The 18,727-nt window shown below is 50.3% G+C and overlaps 9 protein-coding genes across 9 annotated transcripts; 5 read left to right on the forward strand and 4 right to left on the reverse strand.

The window, feature by feature from the left end:
- Positions 1-1,269: 1,269 nt before the first annotated feature.
- Aud_005997 (putative transcription factor RfeG) lies at positions 1,270-2,292 on the forward strand (the record flags this gene model as incomplete). The annotated part of the gene is made up of 3 exons (XM_043290906.1): positions 1,270-1,395; positions 1,511-1,555; positions 1,654-2,292. 3 exons carry the CDS (start codon positions 1,270-1,272, stop codon positions 2,290-2,292), a joined length of 810 nt encoding a protein of 269 aa, XP_043146841.1.
- A 1,620-nt stretch (positions 2,293-3,912) lies between these two features.
- Positions 3,913-4,244, reverse strand: Aud_005998 (NADH:ubiquinone oxidoreductase subunit NDUFA3; the record flags this gene model as incomplete). The annotated part of the gene is made up of 2 exons (XM_043290907.1): positions 3,913-3,959; positions 4,061-4,244. The coding sequence occupies 2 exons, from the start codon at positions 4,242-4,244 to the stop codon at positions 3,913-3,915; spliced, it is 231 nt and encodes a 76-aa protein (XP_043146842.1).
- A 455-nt stretch (positions 4,245-4,699) lies between these two features.
- On the forward strand, positions 4,700-6,266 carry Aud_005999 (dolichyl-diphosphooligosaccharide-protein glycotransferase; the record flags this gene model as incomplete). Its single annotated transcript, XM_043290908.1, has 4 exons — positions 4,700-4,841; positions 4,895-5,005; positions 5,072-5,781; positions 5,841-6,266. 4 exons carry the CDS (start codon positions 4,700-4,702, stop codon positions 6,264-6,266), a joined length of 1,389 nt encoding a protein of 462 aa, XP_043146843.1.
- Positions 6,267-6,513: 247 nt separating this feature from the next.
- On the reverse strand, positions 6,514-7,059 carry Aud_006000 (PET191 family protein; the record flags this gene model as incomplete). Its single annotated transcript, XM_043290909.1, has 3 exons — positions 6,514-6,700; positions 6,765-6,906; positions 7,035-7,059. 3 exons carry the CDS (start codon positions 7,057-7,059, stop codon positions 6,514-6,516), a joined length of 354 nt encoding a protein of 117 aa, XP_043146844.1.
- Positions 7,060-7,409: 350 nt separating this feature from the next.
- Positions 7,410-8,907, forward strand: Aud_006001 (sterol esterase; the record flags this gene model as incomplete). Its single annotated transcript, XM_043290910.1, has 2 exons — positions 7,410-7,521; positions 7,616-8,907. The coding sequence occupies 2 exons, from the start codon at positions 7,410-7,412 to the stop codon at positions 8,905-8,907; spliced, it is 1,404 nt and encodes a 467-aa protein (XP_043146845.1).
- A 2,938-nt stretch (positions 8,908-11,845) lies between these two features.
- Aud_006002 (putative RAS small monomeric GTPase (Rsr1)) lies at positions 11,846-12,820 on the forward strand (the record flags this gene model as incomplete). Its single annotated transcript, XM_043290911.1, has 6 exons — positions 11,846-11,882; positions 11,947-12,026; positions 12,077-12,099; positions 12,183-12,211; positions 12,266-12,275; positions 12,400-12,820. 6 exons carry the CDS (start codon positions 11,846-11,848, stop codon positions 12,818-12,820), a joined length of 600 nt encoding a protein of 199 aa, XP_043146846.1.
- A 658-nt stretch (positions 12,821-13,478) lies between these two features.
- On the reverse strand, positions 13,479-15,290 carry Aud_006003 (putative 3-methylcrotonyl-CoA carboxylase, beta subunit (MccB); the record flags this gene model as incomplete). Its single annotated transcript, XM_043290912.1, has 2 exons — positions 13,479-13,773; positions 13,849-15,290. The coding sequence occupies 2 exons, from the start codon at positions 15,288-15,290 to the stop codon at positions 13,479-13,481; spliced, it is 1,737 nt and encodes a 578-aa protein (XP_043146847.1).
- A 403-nt stretch (positions 15,291-15,693) lies between these two features.
- Aud_006004 (isovaleryl-CoA dehydrogenase) lies at positions 15,694-17,305 on the forward strand (the record flags this gene model as incomplete). The annotated part of the gene is made up of 6 exons (XM_043290913.1): positions 15,694-15,868; positions 15,942-16,029; positions 16,085-16,179; positions 16,248-16,483; positions 16,549-16,826; positions 16,894-17,305. 6 exons carry the CDS (start codon positions 15,694-15,696, stop codon positions 17,303-17,305), a joined length of 1,284 nt encoding a protein of 427 aa, XP_043146848.1.
- A 120-nt stretch (positions 17,306-17,425) lies between these two features.
- Positions 17,426-18,574, reverse strand: Aud_006005 (uncharacterized protein; the record flags this gene model as incomplete). Its single annotated transcript, XM_043290914.1, has 2 exons — positions 17,426-18,415; positions 18,497-18,574. 2 exons carry the CDS (start codon positions 18,572-18,574, stop codon positions 17,426-17,428), a joined length of 1,068 nt encoding a protein of 355 aa, XP_043146849.1.
- Positions 18,575-18,727: the final 153 nt, after the last annotated feature.

Genomic DNA, 18,727 nt, shown 5'->3' on the forward strand with positions numbered 1-18,727 from the left:
CGAAGAGTCTCATTTTGCCTCCTGCCTTATCTAGACACTACTGGCCAGACGGACGGCGTCCAAACATTATTTTTTCGGGAAGCGCGACTACCTACACCTAGGAAATTCCTCTTTTGCAGGCCGTATTTGTCACCATGCATGTCTTGGGGACACTTTAACACAGTCATCAGATGTCAGTCCTCTCTCGACAGGTAGGTACCTTGGAACTGAGGTAGTCTCGTACAGTACGGAGTAAGTATCTGCTTACTAGGTAACAAGGTAGGCCAGTTCTTAATCATTATTATTTTTCCTTTTCGTATTTTCTTCCTTTTTACCTTTCTTTTCGCCTCGATCATTATTATTTTCTGAATTCTCACCAATGACAAGGTGGAGTCGTCGTGGCACCAGACAAGGTTAGGCAGCCCAATACGCCGGCCCAACAGCCCAAATGGCCAACCGCGCCCTTGGTCGAATCGAATGAGCACAAACACAACCCACCAGCCCTTGTTTTCCCTTGCCAATGTGCCAATGCCCACACCCCCTCTCTCCCTCTGTGCGCTGAGCTGGCGTGTTTAGCCTCTCTTATCTCCCCGTCCCTTTCTCATCTCTCCCACGTAGATATTTTGTTCCTCTTCTTCTTTCTTCCCTTCTGTCCCTTCTAGTGCGCAACCTGGCAATTTTTTTCCCCGGCCAGCCCGAAGAATTCTCATACAAATCTTGAAGTGTTGGAGGTACCAGACTCACCACCAAACCGGAGAGAGAAACCCCACGCAAAGCTTCACCCCTGATCCCCGCTCTCCTAGATCCTCGGTCATCCATTCCGGCCTGAATTTCGACTTTTCCCTTGCATGACTTGGTCCCGGTCCTTGAATCTAAATCACTCTAGAGAGAGAAAAACAAAAAGGAAATCACTTCAGGATCTTGGAAGACAGCCCTTAGACAGCCGTCCGTGGACAAATACGCACTACCTGGATTTCTACTTTTCCTGGTAATAATCACCAAACCAGCAGTTCACGTCTTTGAAGCTTGCATTTTAAGCGTGTGCTTTTGCGAGGCGGAAGGAAATATCGGATTAGCCTTGACCATCAGCCTTGGAAGTTCCCTGGACACGGCCTAATAGAACCGTACTTGTGCTGTTTCTTTTGCAATCAACCCAAGAGAGCATCTTATCAACTTCCCACTTCCTGGATACCTCGGCTACTTGTTTTATACCGCCCTGGACTTCGTTGTGGCCACTTGGATCCATTGCATTTAATCACTTAATACCGGATACCTACTCCCTGGGACAAAATGACTGGACGCCATGGATATGAAGGACGCCCGGAGCGTCAGAACGAGTACTTTATCCCTGGTGATGGAATTAGCCGGGAAGTCATCCAAGCAGACATTTGCCGTTACCTTGGAAATGATGCACTCGTAAGACCCGGAAACCATAATGTCTGTTCCCAGTCTCCCCTATCTTAAAATCCACCCAGGCAGTTCAATCTGTCAAAACCTACCGTTTGCTCTCCTACTGACTCTTTGCGAACAGGGTCGTCAGGGTTACTTCATCCGTGCTTATCGAAATCTGACTTCTGTATGTCGAAAACAAACCCCCCCCCTTCTCAGTGCGAAATCTATTGAAAGCCCAGTGAAAGGAAGAAAGAGGAGACTTCAGCTGACTGTTACGTTTAGGAAATGATTGCTGATCTCAAAGCGGACTCCGCTCGCTGGGAAGCAGACGTCATGCGTCGCGCTGACCAAGGCTATCCAAGAGGTAGTTACATTCACGACTACAACGTTCGTCCAACCCCTAACGTGGTCCCAGCGCCTTACGCATCTTCTTCTATTCATGAAGTGCGCCAGCAAGCAGGCCCATCTCCACCACCTGCGTACTCTCAACCACCTAGTCAACCCTATGTGGATCCATACACTCAGGCCCCGTACGGTGCAACCCAGAGCCCCTCATACACAGCTCCATCATCATATCCTTCAAGTCATTCGCCTTTTGCGGCAGGACAGAATCCCTACCCTCCGCAAGTCCCTTACTCTGCTCCAGGCCAGCCCGCAGTGTCTGCCGACATGCACCCATCATACACCTACACGAGCAACACTGGCTACCCCTATGAGAACGGGAGAAGTAATGCTCCACGCTACACAGGACCTGGCTATGAAACTGAGTCGGACTATTCCCCGGTCACCTCTGGAATGACTTACCCTGCCACAACAGCTCCCGATCCCCGGATAGGAATGGATCCCAGATATACCCCGGAGTTCGACCGCAACAGGCCACAGGCAACAAGAGAGAGCCAGGCCCCGCGTCGAACCCGGTAGAGAGACAAAAGTTGATGCCATTTTTTCCCTGCTTATATCATGATACCTCCAAGGAACCGTCACAAACCCTTGGCTATCCTGGGTAAATCAACCCTGGAAAATAATGAATCTACAGAATCATCCTGGAGTACTGCGCATATTAGTCCTGGCTGTTCTACGGGGTCTCTGTCTTGTTTATTTTGCCATTGGGGAATTCCAAGCCGGAGGGGATGTCTTGAGAAAAGCCTTCATGTCCGACTTGCAAGCTTGTGGAGCCACTCTTATAGTCCGGGACAATTCGCCGCGGATAAACCTTGGAATTTCCGTTACATTTCACCTGGCATCTCAGGCGGCGCTAGTCGCCGATACTTTCCTTGGCTGGCTAATGGCATCCAACTCTTGATGCCGGCCTGCCATATACCATTGATGGGGATGGCTGGAAGAGACCTCTCTGCGACGAGTTCCTAAAGGTGGCTTTTTGGCTTTGCATTGTATCGGCGGTCTTCGAGCACTTTGTTCAATATACTTTTCTCCTGTCCTGAGGAACGTCCCCAATCTGCCTGCTCGCTGGTGTCCTGGTTGTCTGTTTTCTCATGTTTATTCTGGTTTATTTTCGTTCGGGTCGAGGAGTGTAACGGCCTTTTATCGCAGTCCTGGTTCTGATGGGAGCATCTGGCTGATCCAAAAGAAAAGCATCAGTTAGGAGCTTGGATGTTTGGGTGATGTTGTCCACGATTTATATGTAGATATGAGCATATATGGCGTTATTCCTTTCTGTGGCTATTCAATGGATGTTTATGGTTGACACTCGGCAATCAATCGCTGTTTCCCCCTCAGGTTATTGAAGGTCGACTCCAAGCATTGTCGTCGGCCCTTTTTTTATTCACTCTCCAGAGACTGGTCAAACTAGGTGTAAAACATGAAAAGGTACGAGGCATTCGGAGCTACGTTTTCATCAACGATTAGTTTACTCAATGCGTTAAAGATCCGGCAAACGCGGGTTTAGTAATGAGTCGTCTTAGCTGCACGTTGACGACGTCTAACTTCTAGCACGATTGCTGAAAATCCCAATTTCAGAGCCCAAGTATCTTAGTTGCGTCTTCCTTCATTTTTAACGACTCCCGTCGCCGACACTCCTTGAGCCAGACAAGACATATTAAGGAGCTTCGTGAAGCCACGGACCTGCTCGATGGGCTCCGCCTACAACGGCATCTGCGCAAGAGATGTGATCTAAGAGGGACGAAATCAAACCTGCAATATGCAGCGATATTCGAAGGAGATGCGAATATGCAGAGAAGTAAAAAAAAGTCAGTTCAAACGAGAATGGAAGTGCCTGCGCTCTAAATCATTTTCATGTACAATACACCGCTGCACTCGCACTGTCAAGCTCAACATGGGGGTTCACGAGTATGAAGACATCTGGTGGTAGGTAAACGGCCTGAAAGGCTCTGCGTTGGTTACTCAATATAAAAGATGATAACCCGCAAGCACTTCCGATTGACGCAGCCCCGGTAATGGATTGTCTGTCATCAGTGCCCGACAAAGCGTATCGACGTCTGACACTGTTACAACTCGAGTTGCCCAAGTGAAGAGTATTCTAGCAAGTCAAATCAATTTTGCTCGTTCTCCCCGTGAAATATTCTATTCGTCATCGTAGCCTTGCGGGCTGTTCCGTGGTCCCTGGGGAACTGAGATTAGGGATTGAATATGTTAGCATGCGAGCGCCACAGCGACCGAGAATACATCGCAGAAGAGCATAAGGAAAGCAGAAAATATCGGAGGTCCTTACGGGGATAGGTCAATGGAATAGGTTCCGGGTCAACATCACCGAAGAACCGTCTGATGGGGGGAAGGGTGACCAGCATGAGAGGACCTGTCGCTCCAACGACCAAGGAGTAGAAGATAGCTGGCTTCTCATGCGAGGCCCAGCGCAGGTACCGGAGAGGAGTCGACCAGAATTGGGGAGTAGTCATGGTTGTGAGACGAAGGTCGAGGTCGACGATCAAAAGGATTTTGCGAAATTCGGTTGAAGGTCGTGGAGCGTGACGGACGGATTGGATCAAAGAATCAATTGAGCGAAGCTCGGCTCAAATCACGTATTCTGTCTTCCGAGAATTCCAATTGTTTGAGACTTGGTTAAATCGCGCCAGAGGGGCGGGTATCGTGACGGAGAGGCGGGATATCGTCGAATGGAGGTTGTGAGCGACGACGGCCGACGATTGCGCAGTTCAAAGCGGCGAAGAGGTCTTGGCACTCTCGGTCCAAACACGTTGCCCGTTCTCTCTAACTAAACGCAACTGACGAAGCTCCTCCAGAGGATACTCTCCTCTATCAATTCATTTCCCTCTTCTTTCCCTTCTCTTTCCTGGACTGCAGCGATTTTCCTTTCAGTCAATTGCCCGCTCCGCTGTGCGGAATTTGATATACCATGCGGTGGTGCCTCACTCTTCTGGCATTCTGCTTCTTGGCAGGTGTGCATGCGTTAAGTAGCTCGGGCAGTCGTCTGCTGGTTGTTTTGGAAGATGCCGCAGAAAAGGAATTATACTCGAAATTATGGGGAGATCTAGAAGGTGCTCTAACTTACTGAACTTCTGCGTTTAACAATCTAACCATTAATTGGTAGCTCGAGGATATAACCTCGCCTTCGAATCCCCCAAGGATGACAAGCTCAGCCTGTTCGAGCTTGGAGACCGAGTCTACGACCATCTACTTCTTCTGCCTCCCAAGTCAAAGGGTGAGCGCTACACTTACAAATGTCCATATGATCTGCTTTGTACATCTCAATTGACCTCTTGACCAGGCTATGGACCCTCCCTTACCCCCAAGAACATCCTTGAATTCCTGAACAAGGACGGCAACGTCCTCCTCGCCTTGTCCGGCAAGTCCACAACCGCCAGCGCTATCAGCTCGTTGCTGCTGGAGCTCGATCTCCATCTCCCTGTCGATCGTTCCTCTGTCACCGTCGATCACTTCAACTACGATACACTCTCTGCTTCTGATAAGCATGATGTCTTGCTACTCCAGCGACCAGGCAAGCTGAGGTCTGACACCAAGGCTTTCTTTGATGGGGAAGGCGTCGTAGCTTTTCCCAGGGCCGTCCCCCACACCCTAGGTGACGCAAACCCTCTCATCGCGCCTATTCTGCGAGCGCCCGCCACTGCATACAGTTACAACCCCAAGGAGGACGCGTCATCAGTTGAGGATGTTGCAGCTACAGGTTCGCAGTTGGCTCTGGTCTCGGCCATGCAGGCTAGAAACTCTGCTCGGTTCACTGTCCTGGGCTCCGTGGAGAGTCTGCAGGATCAGTGGTTTTCTGCGACTGTCAGGGCTCCCGGCGATGGGAAGCAGACGGAGACGGTCAACCAGGAGTTCGCCAAGCAGCTTACCGCATGGACATTCAAAGAAACCGGAGTGCTCAAAGTCGGAAAGGTTGAGCATCATCTGGCTGAAGATGGTGAAATCACTCCCGAGAAGCTGAACCCTAAGATCTATCGGGTCAAGAACGAAACTGTACGAGACAGCCCTTTGAGGTTCCACTGCCTTTTTTGCATACTCACACTTCTCAATAGGTCTTTAGCATTGAGCTTTCCGAGTACGACTATGATCGTTACGTGCCCTTCAGGGTTCCGACTGGCGATGCCGTCCAGCTTGAGTTTACCATGTTGTCTCCCTTCCATCGCTTGAACTTGGAACCCGTCCGCCAAACGGATAACAGTACAGTCTACAGCACACGATTCACCACACCCGATCAGCATGGAATCTTCTCCTTCCGAGTGAACTACAAGCGTCCGTTCCTCACCAACATCGAAGAAAAACTTGAGGTGACCGTTCGTCATTTCGCTCATAACGAGTACCCCCGAAGCTGGAAGATCAGCGGTGGATGGGTCTGGATTGCGGGTCTGTGGTCCGTCATCGCTGGCTTCTTGGTGTTCGTCGTTGCGTGGCTTTACTCAGCACCTTCTGCCGCTGCGTTAAACACAAAGAAGACGCAATAATCGTCTGTAGAATTTCACGAATGATAGTTCACAATGAAGTGTGTACTTACGCCGGAAAGCCATAATTCAAAAGTATGTACAGTCATATGCCGTAAACCAGTAGTGTTACACAAAAATCGGGAAGCACAAACATTCCGCCAACTGGAAACTCCAAACCATGCCAGGAGATGAGAGCAAAAAAAGGTGGTTTAATTCAGGACAGCGGATGTAGGCATCTAGCCAGTATCGTGAGTCGCGAGCTTGAAAATTATAGTCCCCTAGTCTTCTCAGGGTCCATCTGCACTTCATTTCCACTGATCTCCTTAACGGTTTCGAAGGCGGGCTTGCCGGCGTATAGTTGCTGGTGGGACTGGGATTTGCCTCCTTCGAGCTCCCTGGAAACTGAAATGGGCTGATTTCCACGGAATCGCTTTCGCATGTCGATCAACCCACGCCTAGATCGTGCCCGTTGTCAGCGCTATCCACTGCAATTACAGCACATACGTCGGTTCCACTCACTTGCACTCGCTGAATCCTTTCCGCAGCTGTTGGCATTTCATAGGCAGTTCATCGACGAGAGGGGTGCTCAAGCATTCACGCGGGGTGTGCCGCTGGACCATGATGCAGTCCGACTCTTGCAGGCATTGCGCCAGTGCGTCTCCTGAGAAAAGCCGCCAAACTCATTAGCATCCAGATATGTCGCATTGATGGTGAGAATCACGGAAGGGACGTGGAACGTGGCTCGTGGGAAACGCCCCAATGGTTATAAGTAAATTGAGAATTACTCACTTATATCTCTGCATGAGCTCGGCATCGTGCAGTTGTGCAGAAAGCGCGTCGATGGGCTGTCCTGACGAACCACAATCAAACTGTCTGGTATCAGATCGTCGGAATCTCCTTGGCGGCGAAAATCCGGGCTAGCCCTCTTTGGCTTCTGCTTGTCCCCGGATTAGGTAAGCATCACATGAAAATGGACGGTGCGATGCCGCATGACGTCGAGGTCTTGGTTGATCTCATAAAAGACGAACCATTGACCATGAAGCATTCTCGTTTGACCCTTGATCCAGCGCATCATGTTAGTCGGCGCCGATGACTGCGAGTGTTATTTCCAATCCCCTTCATTGAACCACATCCGCCAGAGCAGGTGGTCAACATAACATCACCATGGCCATGCCACTGATCGGACGACTGTTTTGGTTCGAATACCTTGCGCTTTTCGCGTCCTTGATTCTAGTGCTGCTGGAATGGGTCATACATTTTATTACATTCTTGCTGCGTAAGTATACTAAGGAGGCGCCTCGGGTCTCAGTTTTCACAGCCTCCAATTGCTATTCAAGGCACGTTGAGGATAAGGGGCTAATCTAGAGAAGCGGAGCCTGTGATCGAGTTCTGTCACAATCGTTCCAAGGCCATATTTAATTTCCTGATCCCGGCAGAGAGACTATACAAGCGTGGCAACGAGGAGCAGATCGCTGCACAGGTCGCGCAGGCCTCCAACTTTGCAGACATTTGTGCCATTTTCGGATATGAGGCGGAGGAGCACATCGTGCAGACGAAGGATGGCTTTCTGATAGGTCTACACCGCCTGGCCTATCGCAGAGGCGAGGAAGGTCGCCTCGTCAACCGGGGGGAGGGAACCCTTGAGAAAAAGGTTGTCTACCTCCATCACGGTCTTTTGATGTGCAGCGAAGTCTGGGTGTGTTTGACGGATGCTCAACGATGTCTCCCTTTTCAGCTAGTGGAGAGAGGATACGATGTCTGGCTTGGGAACAATCGTGGCAACAAATATTCTAAGAAGTCTATCCGTCACTCTCCCCTGTCCACTAAGTTCTGGGGCTTTTCGATGGACGAGTTTGCGTTCTACGATATCCCCGACAGCATTAACTACATTCTGAATGTGACAGGACAGGCTTCCTTGTCGTATATCGGGTTCTCGCAAGGAACAGCACAGGCCTTTGCGGCTCTATCGATTCATCCGTTGCTCAATCAGCAGATAGACGTCTTTGTAGCCCTTGCACCTGCAATGGCGCCCTCAGGACTGCGGAATCGTATCGTGGACTCGTTGATGAAGGCTTCACCTAACTTTCTGTTTCTCCTCTTTGGTAGACGCAGCATCCTCAGTTCCACCCCTATGTGGCAGACAATCCTCTACCCTCCAATCTTCGTTCGAATAATCGACGCATCGCTTTCAATTCTTTTCGATTGGGAGGGCAAGAACATCAGCCGCTATCAGAAGCTGGCAAGTTACCTGCACCTCTATTCGTTCACTAGCACAAAGTCGGTGGTGCATTGGTTTCAAATCATGCGGCATAGGACCTTTCAAATGTACGATGATGAAGTCCATGCTCCGTTCAGCGTTGTGGCAAGTCAACGATTTTACAAACCGGTCAAGTACCCCACGAGGAACATCAAGACCCCGGTTGTTCTCCTATACGGTGGAAGTGACAGTCTGATTGATATCGGGGCGATGTTGCGAGAGCTCCCACAAGGCACCGTGGCCAAGTCGATTCCAAGTTATGAGCACTTGGATTTCCTCTGGGCAAGAGACGTGGACCAACAGGTGTTTGGACACGTTTTTGAGGCTCTTGAGCGGTACGGCTCCGGAGAATATAGCGGAAAGCAAGGGCACATAGCAGTCAGACAGACCAACGGCTTGATATAACCTACAGCTTCAAGGAAAACCTGCTGCTACCATGCCTTTTATTCTTTTATAGCGGTCACGTCTTCCCGTCTATTTTGCTGTGGATGTACGGGGATACTATGGATTCAGCGATTTTTGGTTGCTTGGTATCCGTTGGACAATTACGTCAGAGCTTGCGCCAACTCTCCGTTCAGTTATATACCATAGATCTGTCCATAACTAGACTCAGCTCCAAATAGCGCTTACAAAGTATGTTGCGTTGCCTGACTTTTCCAATCGTGTTGGCTTCAGTGGTACATTCTCATCAATGGTACCATGACATCCGCCTTAAGAAGCCATAAGACAGGCCATGTTGTATCATTGTGTCGAGGCTATAGCGGCTAGCAGACCACAAAATGCAAACGTATCCCCGTGGAAAATTGAAGGGATGTCTGACGATGTGTGCGGACTACCTATGTGTGACACAATGATTGGCAGAGCGTCCTGTCTGTGTTTGATGGACAGACGCAGAGTGAATGCCAGGCACCCGCATACTACGTTGCATCTGTACAGATAATAAGAATATCTCCGATGTATCCACATATACTGTTATCATCGAGATCTGTCCCAGTCATGATTCGACCTGTCAAGCGTCAGTCATATGATAGAGGCACAGACTTACGCTCCCTCACCATGCCCCTCTTTCCGAATGATTCTTCCTTGAATACCAATGCTCGGGTGTTAGTATGGCCTTCCAATGTACAGTGCCGCTTCAGGATGTAATGGCGTCTGGCGTAATCCTACCTTAGGTACGTGTTCCTGGCAGACTGAGTTGTCATGTTTGTCAACATCATCTACGTCAATTATCTGCAGCTCTAGACCCAGCCGATAGGTTCATACAACCGCGATGGCAGACAAACTACTGAGCCGATGTCGGAAAAGAGTTGACAGGTAAGTTCTCTCAAAAAAAAATATGTGTATGTTTCAAGGACTTTCCTGGCATCTCCATTGAATGGTGGGAGGTTGTCTGCAACCCTGGTGCCATCATGTAGATTCTCGATTTTGAAGCGCCAAGCAGAAATTCTCATTCTATGACTCTCAATCCTCTGGCATCATTATAACTCAATGATTCCCCGAAGACACCTACGGACGATCTTGGAGAGTATGTACATACTGGATCTACTGAATCTGCCGTTCCCACAAAACCTGCTTTTGGTGCCCGATTATAAACCCCAGCAGACACCTTCTGTCATCCTGGACGCCACAAATAGTCCTATTAATCTCTATCGATTATCTCATTGAGTGACTTCTTTCCTATTTCAGCCGAATATTGGACTTCACTTCGGACTGTAAGTAGCCCAACTTAGGCCTTCATCTCTACACTCCCGTCGTTTCCCTTACCTTCCCTCCACCCGGTGTATCAGAGGGGTTGCCTGGTCACATCATTTGAACATGACGGATGAGTTTCCCTAGTAATCATCAATATGGCATTGTCATGTTTGACTTGCCGCCATCTCTTTCCCTTCCCCGTGGATCTGAGACGTTCGTGGCAGCGTTCAACCCAAGCGTGCCATACGTCCGTCTTTTGATCTGACTGTGAAAATGTATCCTGAGCGTCGATGACTAGGACTCAGGACCGACTCTCCGGTTACTCTTTTTCTCCTGGATTAGAATTCCCCAGATTCAGGAAGAACATGGGGTAAAAAAAAGCCGCACTCCCTGGTGGTTTCAGCAATACATCATTACATACGCCAACACCACCATCGCCAGTTTGATAGGTCCTTTGGAGACACCAGTAACCACAACTCCATCACCGTTTAACCTTTCGTTGCAACGCTGACCCAAATAATGCCATTAAGACAGGGGGTGCCTATCGAGTTCTCACGGAATTCCAAGAGAATTCCACGGCCGTTCGCTTCTTTTCCTGAGGTTTAGAGTTTAATCGCGGATATTGGATCGCCCGTGGTGTCCGCACAACCATCGCACATTCTCACCGCCTCCTAGTCGTCACGTTCGGATTCTGAGTTCAAACCAGAAAACTGGGGAAGGGTCAGTGACCTCCCTTGCGTGCAATTCCATTGCGTGCCATGTTGACCATTCTGCATCGTGTCCAGTAACCTGTTTGATCTTAAGCCTTCCTCCGAAACGGAACCGCTTCTTATCGCTCCTTCCCCTCTCCCCACACCCGTTCTTCGGTCGTACCAGGAGTGACCAGACTAGCCCGGCCTAGCCTCCGGACGTTGGAACCAATCTGTTGACATCAACCTTCTTTTTCCCTGACCTTTTTTTTTTTTTTTCTTTTTTCGAGCGCATCGTTCCCTAATCACCACCGTCCCTCATTATCGAACCGGCGAACCTCTGGGTGTGATTTGATTAAAGGGCTCGATATAACCCTGGGTCGGAGGAATTGCTTCGCAATTGGCATTGGAAACTGATGTAACGGATCGCGTATCTTCGCCCTTGCTCTTCCATTGGGAGCCAGGAAATCAGGCCATTACCCGACCGGCTACGATTTAAACGAGGATACCAGCAGCGAGCCTTTGACATACCCTACCGAACGCACTCCGAAATTCGATCGAACTTGGTTACACCCCTCTGCGAAGCACATTGGCGACAGCGTTGACAGGTAGATAACGCACACCTCCAATTGCGTGCCTTTGATGTTAGAGCTATGCACTGACAACCTGCGCGAAGTCTAAAAGGGTGACTGTCTATCGAAAGAGTCCGTACAGTCTCGATGCGGCCCCAGTGAGTCGTCCTGTCAGAGATATCCTCATCTGAGGGAGACTGCGTAACAGGTTACTGATATTATTATGTGTCAATTGCTAGACGGGAATATCACATTGTGGTTCTAGGCGCAGGTAGATATATTCCTTCTGCCGGAAGACGCCCAAAAGGTATTTTGCGGCTAACTGATTATCGATTGTCTGCGCTGTAGGAGGTGTGGGGAAAAGCTGTCTTACTGGTACGTGCTTTTCTCATGCTCATTCCACCCTTGTTCCCCCTTCTTGCTCGCTGTGAGAACTGCGTTGCCAATTCAAGGATCACCACCAATGAGGTACACCGTCTGATGTTCCGCAGCCCAATTCGTTCAGAATGTGTGGATCGAAAGCTATGATCCCACGATTGAAGACTCCTATCGAAAGCAGATTGAGGTCGATGTAAGTCGCTTCCGACGTTTGCGCCGCGCTTTTAATGCTGACTCTTCTAGGGCCGGCAATGTATTCTGGAAATGTATGTTTTCGCAGGATCTTACTGTCTGGGAGAATTGCCACTGCTGTTAGCTTGGGAGTACTGACGCTTGGATTGTTCTAAAGACTCGATACGGCAGGGACCGAGCAGTTCAGTAAGTTCGCCCGCTGTTTGATATTATGACCTTTTGGCTAACGTGATTCTGTAGCCGCTATGAGGTAATTTTATCTTATTCACTCCTTTGCCGATGGTTTCTTCGCTTTTCCAACCAAACATGTTTATCATGTAGACGCCAGCTTCAGCTCGCCACGTGGTGCTAACCCTGTTTCTTTCACTCTCCAGGGAGCTTTACATGAAGCAAGGTCAAGGCTTTCTGCTCGTATTCTCTATCACCAGCATGTCATCCTTGAACGAGTTGTCCGAGCTGAGAGAGCAGATTATCCGGATAAAGGATGATGAAAAAGTCCCCATTGTCATTGTGGGCAACAAATCCGATCTGGAGGAAGACCGCGCCGTTCCGCGAGCTCGAGCATTCGCACTTTCCCAGAGCTGGGGTAATGCTCCCTACTATGAAACTTCAGCGCGTAGGAGAGCGAACGTCAACGAGGTCTTTATTGATCTTTGCCGGCAGATAATCAGAAAAGACATGCAGGGAAACTCGTCCAGTGGCTCCGACAATTCAGCGAGAAAGCGTGAAGGCGCCGGTCGTTACGATAAGAAGAAAGAAAAGAAACGACGAAAGGGCCCCTGCGTTATCTTATAAATCCCAAATCGACAACAGCACCAACGCTACGACTGCAGCAAGAACCCCCCACCAAAACGTCCAATTCCTGCTCGTTCCTGTCCATCGGTTCTGTGTATCACTGCTCGTACATCTTGAGCTTCGACAGACATCCTTCACACTCACACATACCCATCAATTGCGTACAATTTCCTCACGAGGTGCCCCATATCATGCTACACTATACGCCATTTACGTGCTCTTCCCAACGGTAGAATGTTGTTCAACTATAACGAGCTATTCTCATTATTACAAGTTGCCACCTGACTTTAAAGGCTGGAAAAGTTGTCGAGTGCTCTCCTGATGATTTTCTCTTATCCCTTCTTCGACCGTCCCTCCCGTGTTGTTCTTGCAATTGGTATCAACGTTCCTCATGTTCTTGTCTACCCTGGTCTCCTGAGAGGCTCAGTCTGAACCGATTCCAGGAGAATCGGGTTGACTTCATTGCATCAGCTTGGTATCATGTTCCTACTATTCTTGTATACCACATATTTTCTAGAAGAATCGAGGAATTTGCCGACTTGACCGCTCCATCACAGTTCGCTTCCTGCCCGTTACTGACTGGAATACGGGTCCAATCTATATGAAACGTACACAAAGCGATTTTCGTGAGTAATGACCGCTGAATTACGCTATAGGTTTACATTCTGAATACACCAAAACGAGTCTGCACATCCTTGTCTACTCTGCCCCCAAGAGCAGCCGCAAGACTCAGGCCCAAAACATGTCTCGTCTGTGCTGGCGGAATGACACCATCGTCCCAGAGACGAGCGGAAGAAAATATCGCTTCCGACTCACGGTCGATCCGTGCTTTCAGTTCGGGATCGGCGGTTTTACCGACTGCCTCCATGACAGCAGATAATTGTTCGGACCCCATGACACCTATCTTCGCGTTGGGCCACATGAACATCAGTCGTGGAGAGTATGCGCGGCCGCTATAGGAGACGGAGCAAAGTTAGCCTAGTGCACTGTGCCTTTCGAGGTAAATACAGCATAGCAAGGGCGCTTACCACATCCCGTAATTTCCTGCTCCCGCGCTGGAGCCGAACACAACTGTAAATTTGGGAACGTCCGCGCAAGCCACTGCAGTCACCAGTTTGGCACCGTTCTTAGCGATCCCGCCCTTCTCCGCATCTGCTCCGACCATGAAGCCGGAGATGTTCTGAAGGAATAGCAAGGGGATCTTGCGCTGAGCGCACAGTTCAATGAAGTGCGCTCCCTTTAGGGAAGACTCGGAAAATAGAATGCCGTTGTTTGCGACGATGCCGACCTGGTGGCCGTAGATACGAGCAAATCCAGTCACAAGGGTAGTCCCGTAGTCACGTTTGAACTCCGCAAACTCGCTGCCATCGACAATACGGGCAATGACTTCGTGCGCTGGTATCTGCCGGCGGAGGTTGGTTCCGACGATGCCGTCGAGCTCGGCCGGGTCATACAGCGGCTCCTTGATGGTATCTGCGGAGACCTGAGGTACGCTTGTTTTAGGGTAGTTGAGATTGGCGACGGATCTCCGAGCGAGGACAATGGCATGGGCATCGTCCACGGCCAAGTAATCCGTGACACCGGAGATGGTGCTGTGCAGCTGGCCACCACCCAGATCTTCCGCGGAGACGACTTCACCCGTCGCTGCCTTGACCAGAGGAGGACCAGCCAGGAAGATAGTTCCCTGGTTCTCGACTATGATAGTCTCATCGCTCATGGCTGGGACATAGGCGCCTCCAGCCGTGCAGGGGCCCATGACCACAGAGATCTGAGGGATCCCGAGTGAACTCATTCTAGCCTGGTTGAAGAAGATCCGTCCAAAATGCTCCTTGTCGGGGAATACATCTGCCTGGTGGGGAAGATTGGCACCGCCCGAATCGACAAGGTAGAGGCATGGAAGCTTGTTCTCCTGGGCAATTGCTTGCGCGCGAAGGTGCTTCTTTACGGTAATGGGGTAGTATGTTCCTCCCTTGACAGTGCTGTCATTAGCCACGATCATACAGGTAACGCCCTCCACTTGGCCAATGCCTGTAATAATGCCTCCAGCGGGAACGTCTTCCCCGGGGTAGACGCTATGGCCAGCTAGGGGTGAAAGCTCCAGGAAGGACGTCCCTGGATCAATCAGCGCGGTGACACGATCGCGCGGGAGCATCTTTCCTCGAGCGACATGCTTCTCCTTAGCTTTTTGCGGCCCTCCCTGTGCAATGGTCTTGTGTAGACTAGCCATTCGGTCCACCAGCTCTCTCATCTGCTGCGCGTTCTCCTGGAATTCAGCGGTGGTGGTGTCCACCGCAGTGGGGAGCACGGAAATGGCGCTGGCATGATGCGGATGTGTATAGTTGGCCACAGATCGTGACGAGATGCGAGAGTATGCTAAAACCAGGTTTCTTTGTGCTGGGAGTCGTCGAGGATACGGAAGGGTGGTTGCTCTGGAGCACAAGCCCCGGAGGAGCGGAGATGGGGCACGCATTGCGGGGATGACTGTGGAGCAAAGGAAATGTTGATGTTCAGCAGGTGACCGGGGGTATTTATGGCATGGCCTTGCCTGAAATTCTAAGAGTGGTCTCAGAAGACAGGACAATGTCCTCAAGAACGTGGAAAAAGACTTTGAGAGAGGAAAGGCCGCGGGTTGTTGATGGAGAAGAAAAAAGGAAGGGCATGACGATGAGTCCCCAGACTCCAGCTTAACGGCTGCGGAGAAGAAACAGCGACGATTGCCGCGTTTACCCGCCGCTGGCCCGCTCTTCTTTCCGCCTCGCATCGCTATGTAAATGCAACCATCCTCGGCTTTGATTCTGCTAATATTCATCATTCTCTTGCGCCACCTGAGAATTCTCAAATCTCCCTTGGAAGAGTGTTTATTCTCGTTCACTATGGCTTCAGTAGCGTCTCTATTTCGGACTTCGTCTCGGACGCTTTGCAGGGTGAGGACGCCGCTCATCTACACCCCCGCATCAAGGTCGTTGGCAACCAAACATCCCAAGGGATTCGTACCGCCCACCGAGGATGAGCTGCTGGAGCTGAGAGAGCGAGTACAAGAGTTTACGAGTATGTGGTGGACCTTTCATCTTCCGATTATCACGTTATATCTGCCTTTCTCCGATACTTATGCGTATTCAAGGGCGCGAAATACCTGAGGAGGTCGCCGCTCGGACAGATTCACAGAATGAGTTCCCGGCAGAGATGTGGAAGAAACTTGGCGACGCCGGGTTAGTGCTTTCAAGGCATCTTCGTCCCATACAAGAACTAATTGTGTTTCACTAGGTTTCTTGGTGTCACTGCCAACGAGGAGTATGGTGGACTTGGCATGGGCTATCAAGCGCACTGTGTAGTGATGGAAGAACTCAGCAGAGCTTCAGGTATTTGCCCCTGTTGCGGCTCTTCAAGGCTTGCTTTCGAACTTGAGGTTGACTCGTTTGGTCTGCAGGGAGTATCGCTTTGTCATACGCAGCACATTCGCAGCTCTGCGTAAACCAACTGTCCTTGAACGGTACTGAAGACCAGAAGGCTCGGTTCCTCCCTGGGCTCCTGTCCGGTGAGAAGGTCGGAGCATTGGCCATGTCAGAGCACTCCGCAGGCTCTGATGTTGTCAGTATGAAGACGACTGCTAAAGCAGTCGACGGTGGTTGGGTGCTGAACGGCACCAAGATGTGGATCACGAACGTGAGTAGTAATTAATCCTACAGCAGCTCGTGTGAGCACTGGCACTGACCCTGACTACGATTTAGGGTCCTGACGCAGACTATATTGTCGTCTATGCCAAAACAGAGCCGGAAAAGGGCTCCAAGGGCATCTCCGCATTCGTCGTGGAAAAGACATTCAAGGGCTTCTCCTGCGCGCGCAAGCTTGACAAACTCGGTATGCGTGGATCGAACACCGGAGAACTCGTTTTTGAAGATGTCTTCGTCCCCAAGGAGAACCTCCTCGGGGAGTTGAACAAGGGCGTCAGAGTTCTCATGGAAGGTCTTGATCTCGAACGGCTTGTCCTGAGCGCTGGTCCACTCGGGTAGGCTACCCTCGCAGTGAAAATTATTTATGTTCTGAAGATGATGGCGCTAATTGGAATTTAATAGAATCATGCAAGCAGCCCTCGACCTCGTGCTCCCATATACCCATACTCGCAAACAGTTCGGAACTCCCATTGCCCACAACCAGCTTATTCAAGGAAAGCTGGCAGATATGTATACCAAGCTTTCAGCATCGCGCTCTTATACCTATGCTACGGCACGACATATCGATAACTCCGCAGCTACCGGCGAGGTTTCGATCCGCACGCAGGACTGCGCGGGCGCCATCTTGTACGCTGCCGAGAGAGCCACCGAGTGTGCTTTGGATGCTATTCAACTTATGGGCGGTAATGGGTACATCAACGAGATCCCTGCTGGGCGGCTGCTCCGAGACGCGAAGCTCTACGAGATCGGAGCCGGTACTAGTGAGATCAGACGGATGGTGATCGGGCGCGCTTTTAACAAAGAATATGCATAGAGGAAGGACTGTATGAAAGATGAATGTATAGAAGAATTCCGATATCATTTGGCATCTAATTCTTGTATTATCTAAATATACGTATAGGCCAGCTTGGGCCATGTCGGTTCATGAACCGGTTTATTTCTGATTCGTCTTCTGCCTGGTTGACCTTCTGGCTGGGCCCGACGATGCAGTCGCGGCGATCCCTGTTTTGCCAGCTGTGTTCAATACATTGCTTTCTGACCTTAACCTCTTGGGAGCATCGATGCTGGTATCCTGATGCTCCTCGGCAAGGTCTGACGCCTTACGTTTCCGATGTTTCCCGGAAGAAAGCGATGAATTGTTGCCCTCAACATTGGTCGGTTCGGCTTCACCTCGTTTCGTGGTGATATCGTCCATTTCCGGGTCTTCAAGTGAGCGCGCAGAGTCGTTCAACTCGGGAACGACCGGCACACTGGTGATTGATTCCATCTCTCTGATCCTGTGTAGGGGAATCGACGACACAGACTCCTGAGGAGTCGATGCCAGGCTATTGTCGGAGGCAGCATCAGTTTCGCGAAGATTATGAAGCGAAGCGCCAGAGGTGCAGTCTGAACTGTCTTCCTTTTGACTTTCTTTTTGCAATATGGTGCCGATTAATCGTGAGCGGTTATGTTCCTTGTCCACCTTGAGATGGCCCAGTTTGCGCAGACGTAGTCGATCGTTGGCAGGATGAGAATGCCGGAACACCTCCCGCCAGTTCTTCAGCAGTGCAACCTTCTCCCCATCACCCGGCTTATACAAGTTGACCGTGTTTTTTTCATCATCGGAGCTCTTCCACACCACCGCTTGAAAAGACGCCTGGTCTGTCTTGAATGCTGGTGATTCGGCGCCAACTCCGCCGCGATGTAGCCGGTGCACCAATGTCTTCTGTTCCAGCAATCCTTGTCGTTTAATATCGTCAAAGACTCCTCCAGAATATCCGTTGTTCTTCAATACATCCATCATCCGTCGCCTCTTTTCAACGGTTGGGTCGTCGTCATAATAATCATCGGACAATTCGTCCCAATCACTGTAAACGTCCTCTACGTCGAGGGAGGGATCATCAAAGTACAACACGTCGTGGGTAGCGGCTTCAGCCAAGTCATCCTATAGCGTTATCCGCTCGTCAGCATAATCGAGGACACATCCGCTAATTAACCAGAAACTGCAGCGAGCGCAAAAACTAACAGCAATGGTTGGATCTGGCTCCTCAATCCAGAAAACATCTTCATCGTCGTATTCGTCGAGATATTCGTCATCTGACATTTCGAAAGGCGAGACAACGTTGGCGAAGTCAGATCACAGAGCGATAAAATTGCACCGCTTCGTCGGCGAGAAAGCGTAACTTGGCCGCCTGGAATTTGGAAGGACCTAGTGAGCGCAGAAATTTTCCGTGGCGACAAATAGGCCTCGTGAGAG

The sequence above is a fragment of the Aspergillus udagawae genome (assembly GCF_001078395.1).
Source record: "Aspergillus udagawae IFM 46973 DNA, scaffold_4, whole genome shotgun sequence".
NCBI classification, from domain to species: Eukaryota; Fungi; Ascomycota; class Eurotiomycetes; order Eurotiales; family Aspergillaceae; genus Aspergillus; species Aspergillus udagawae.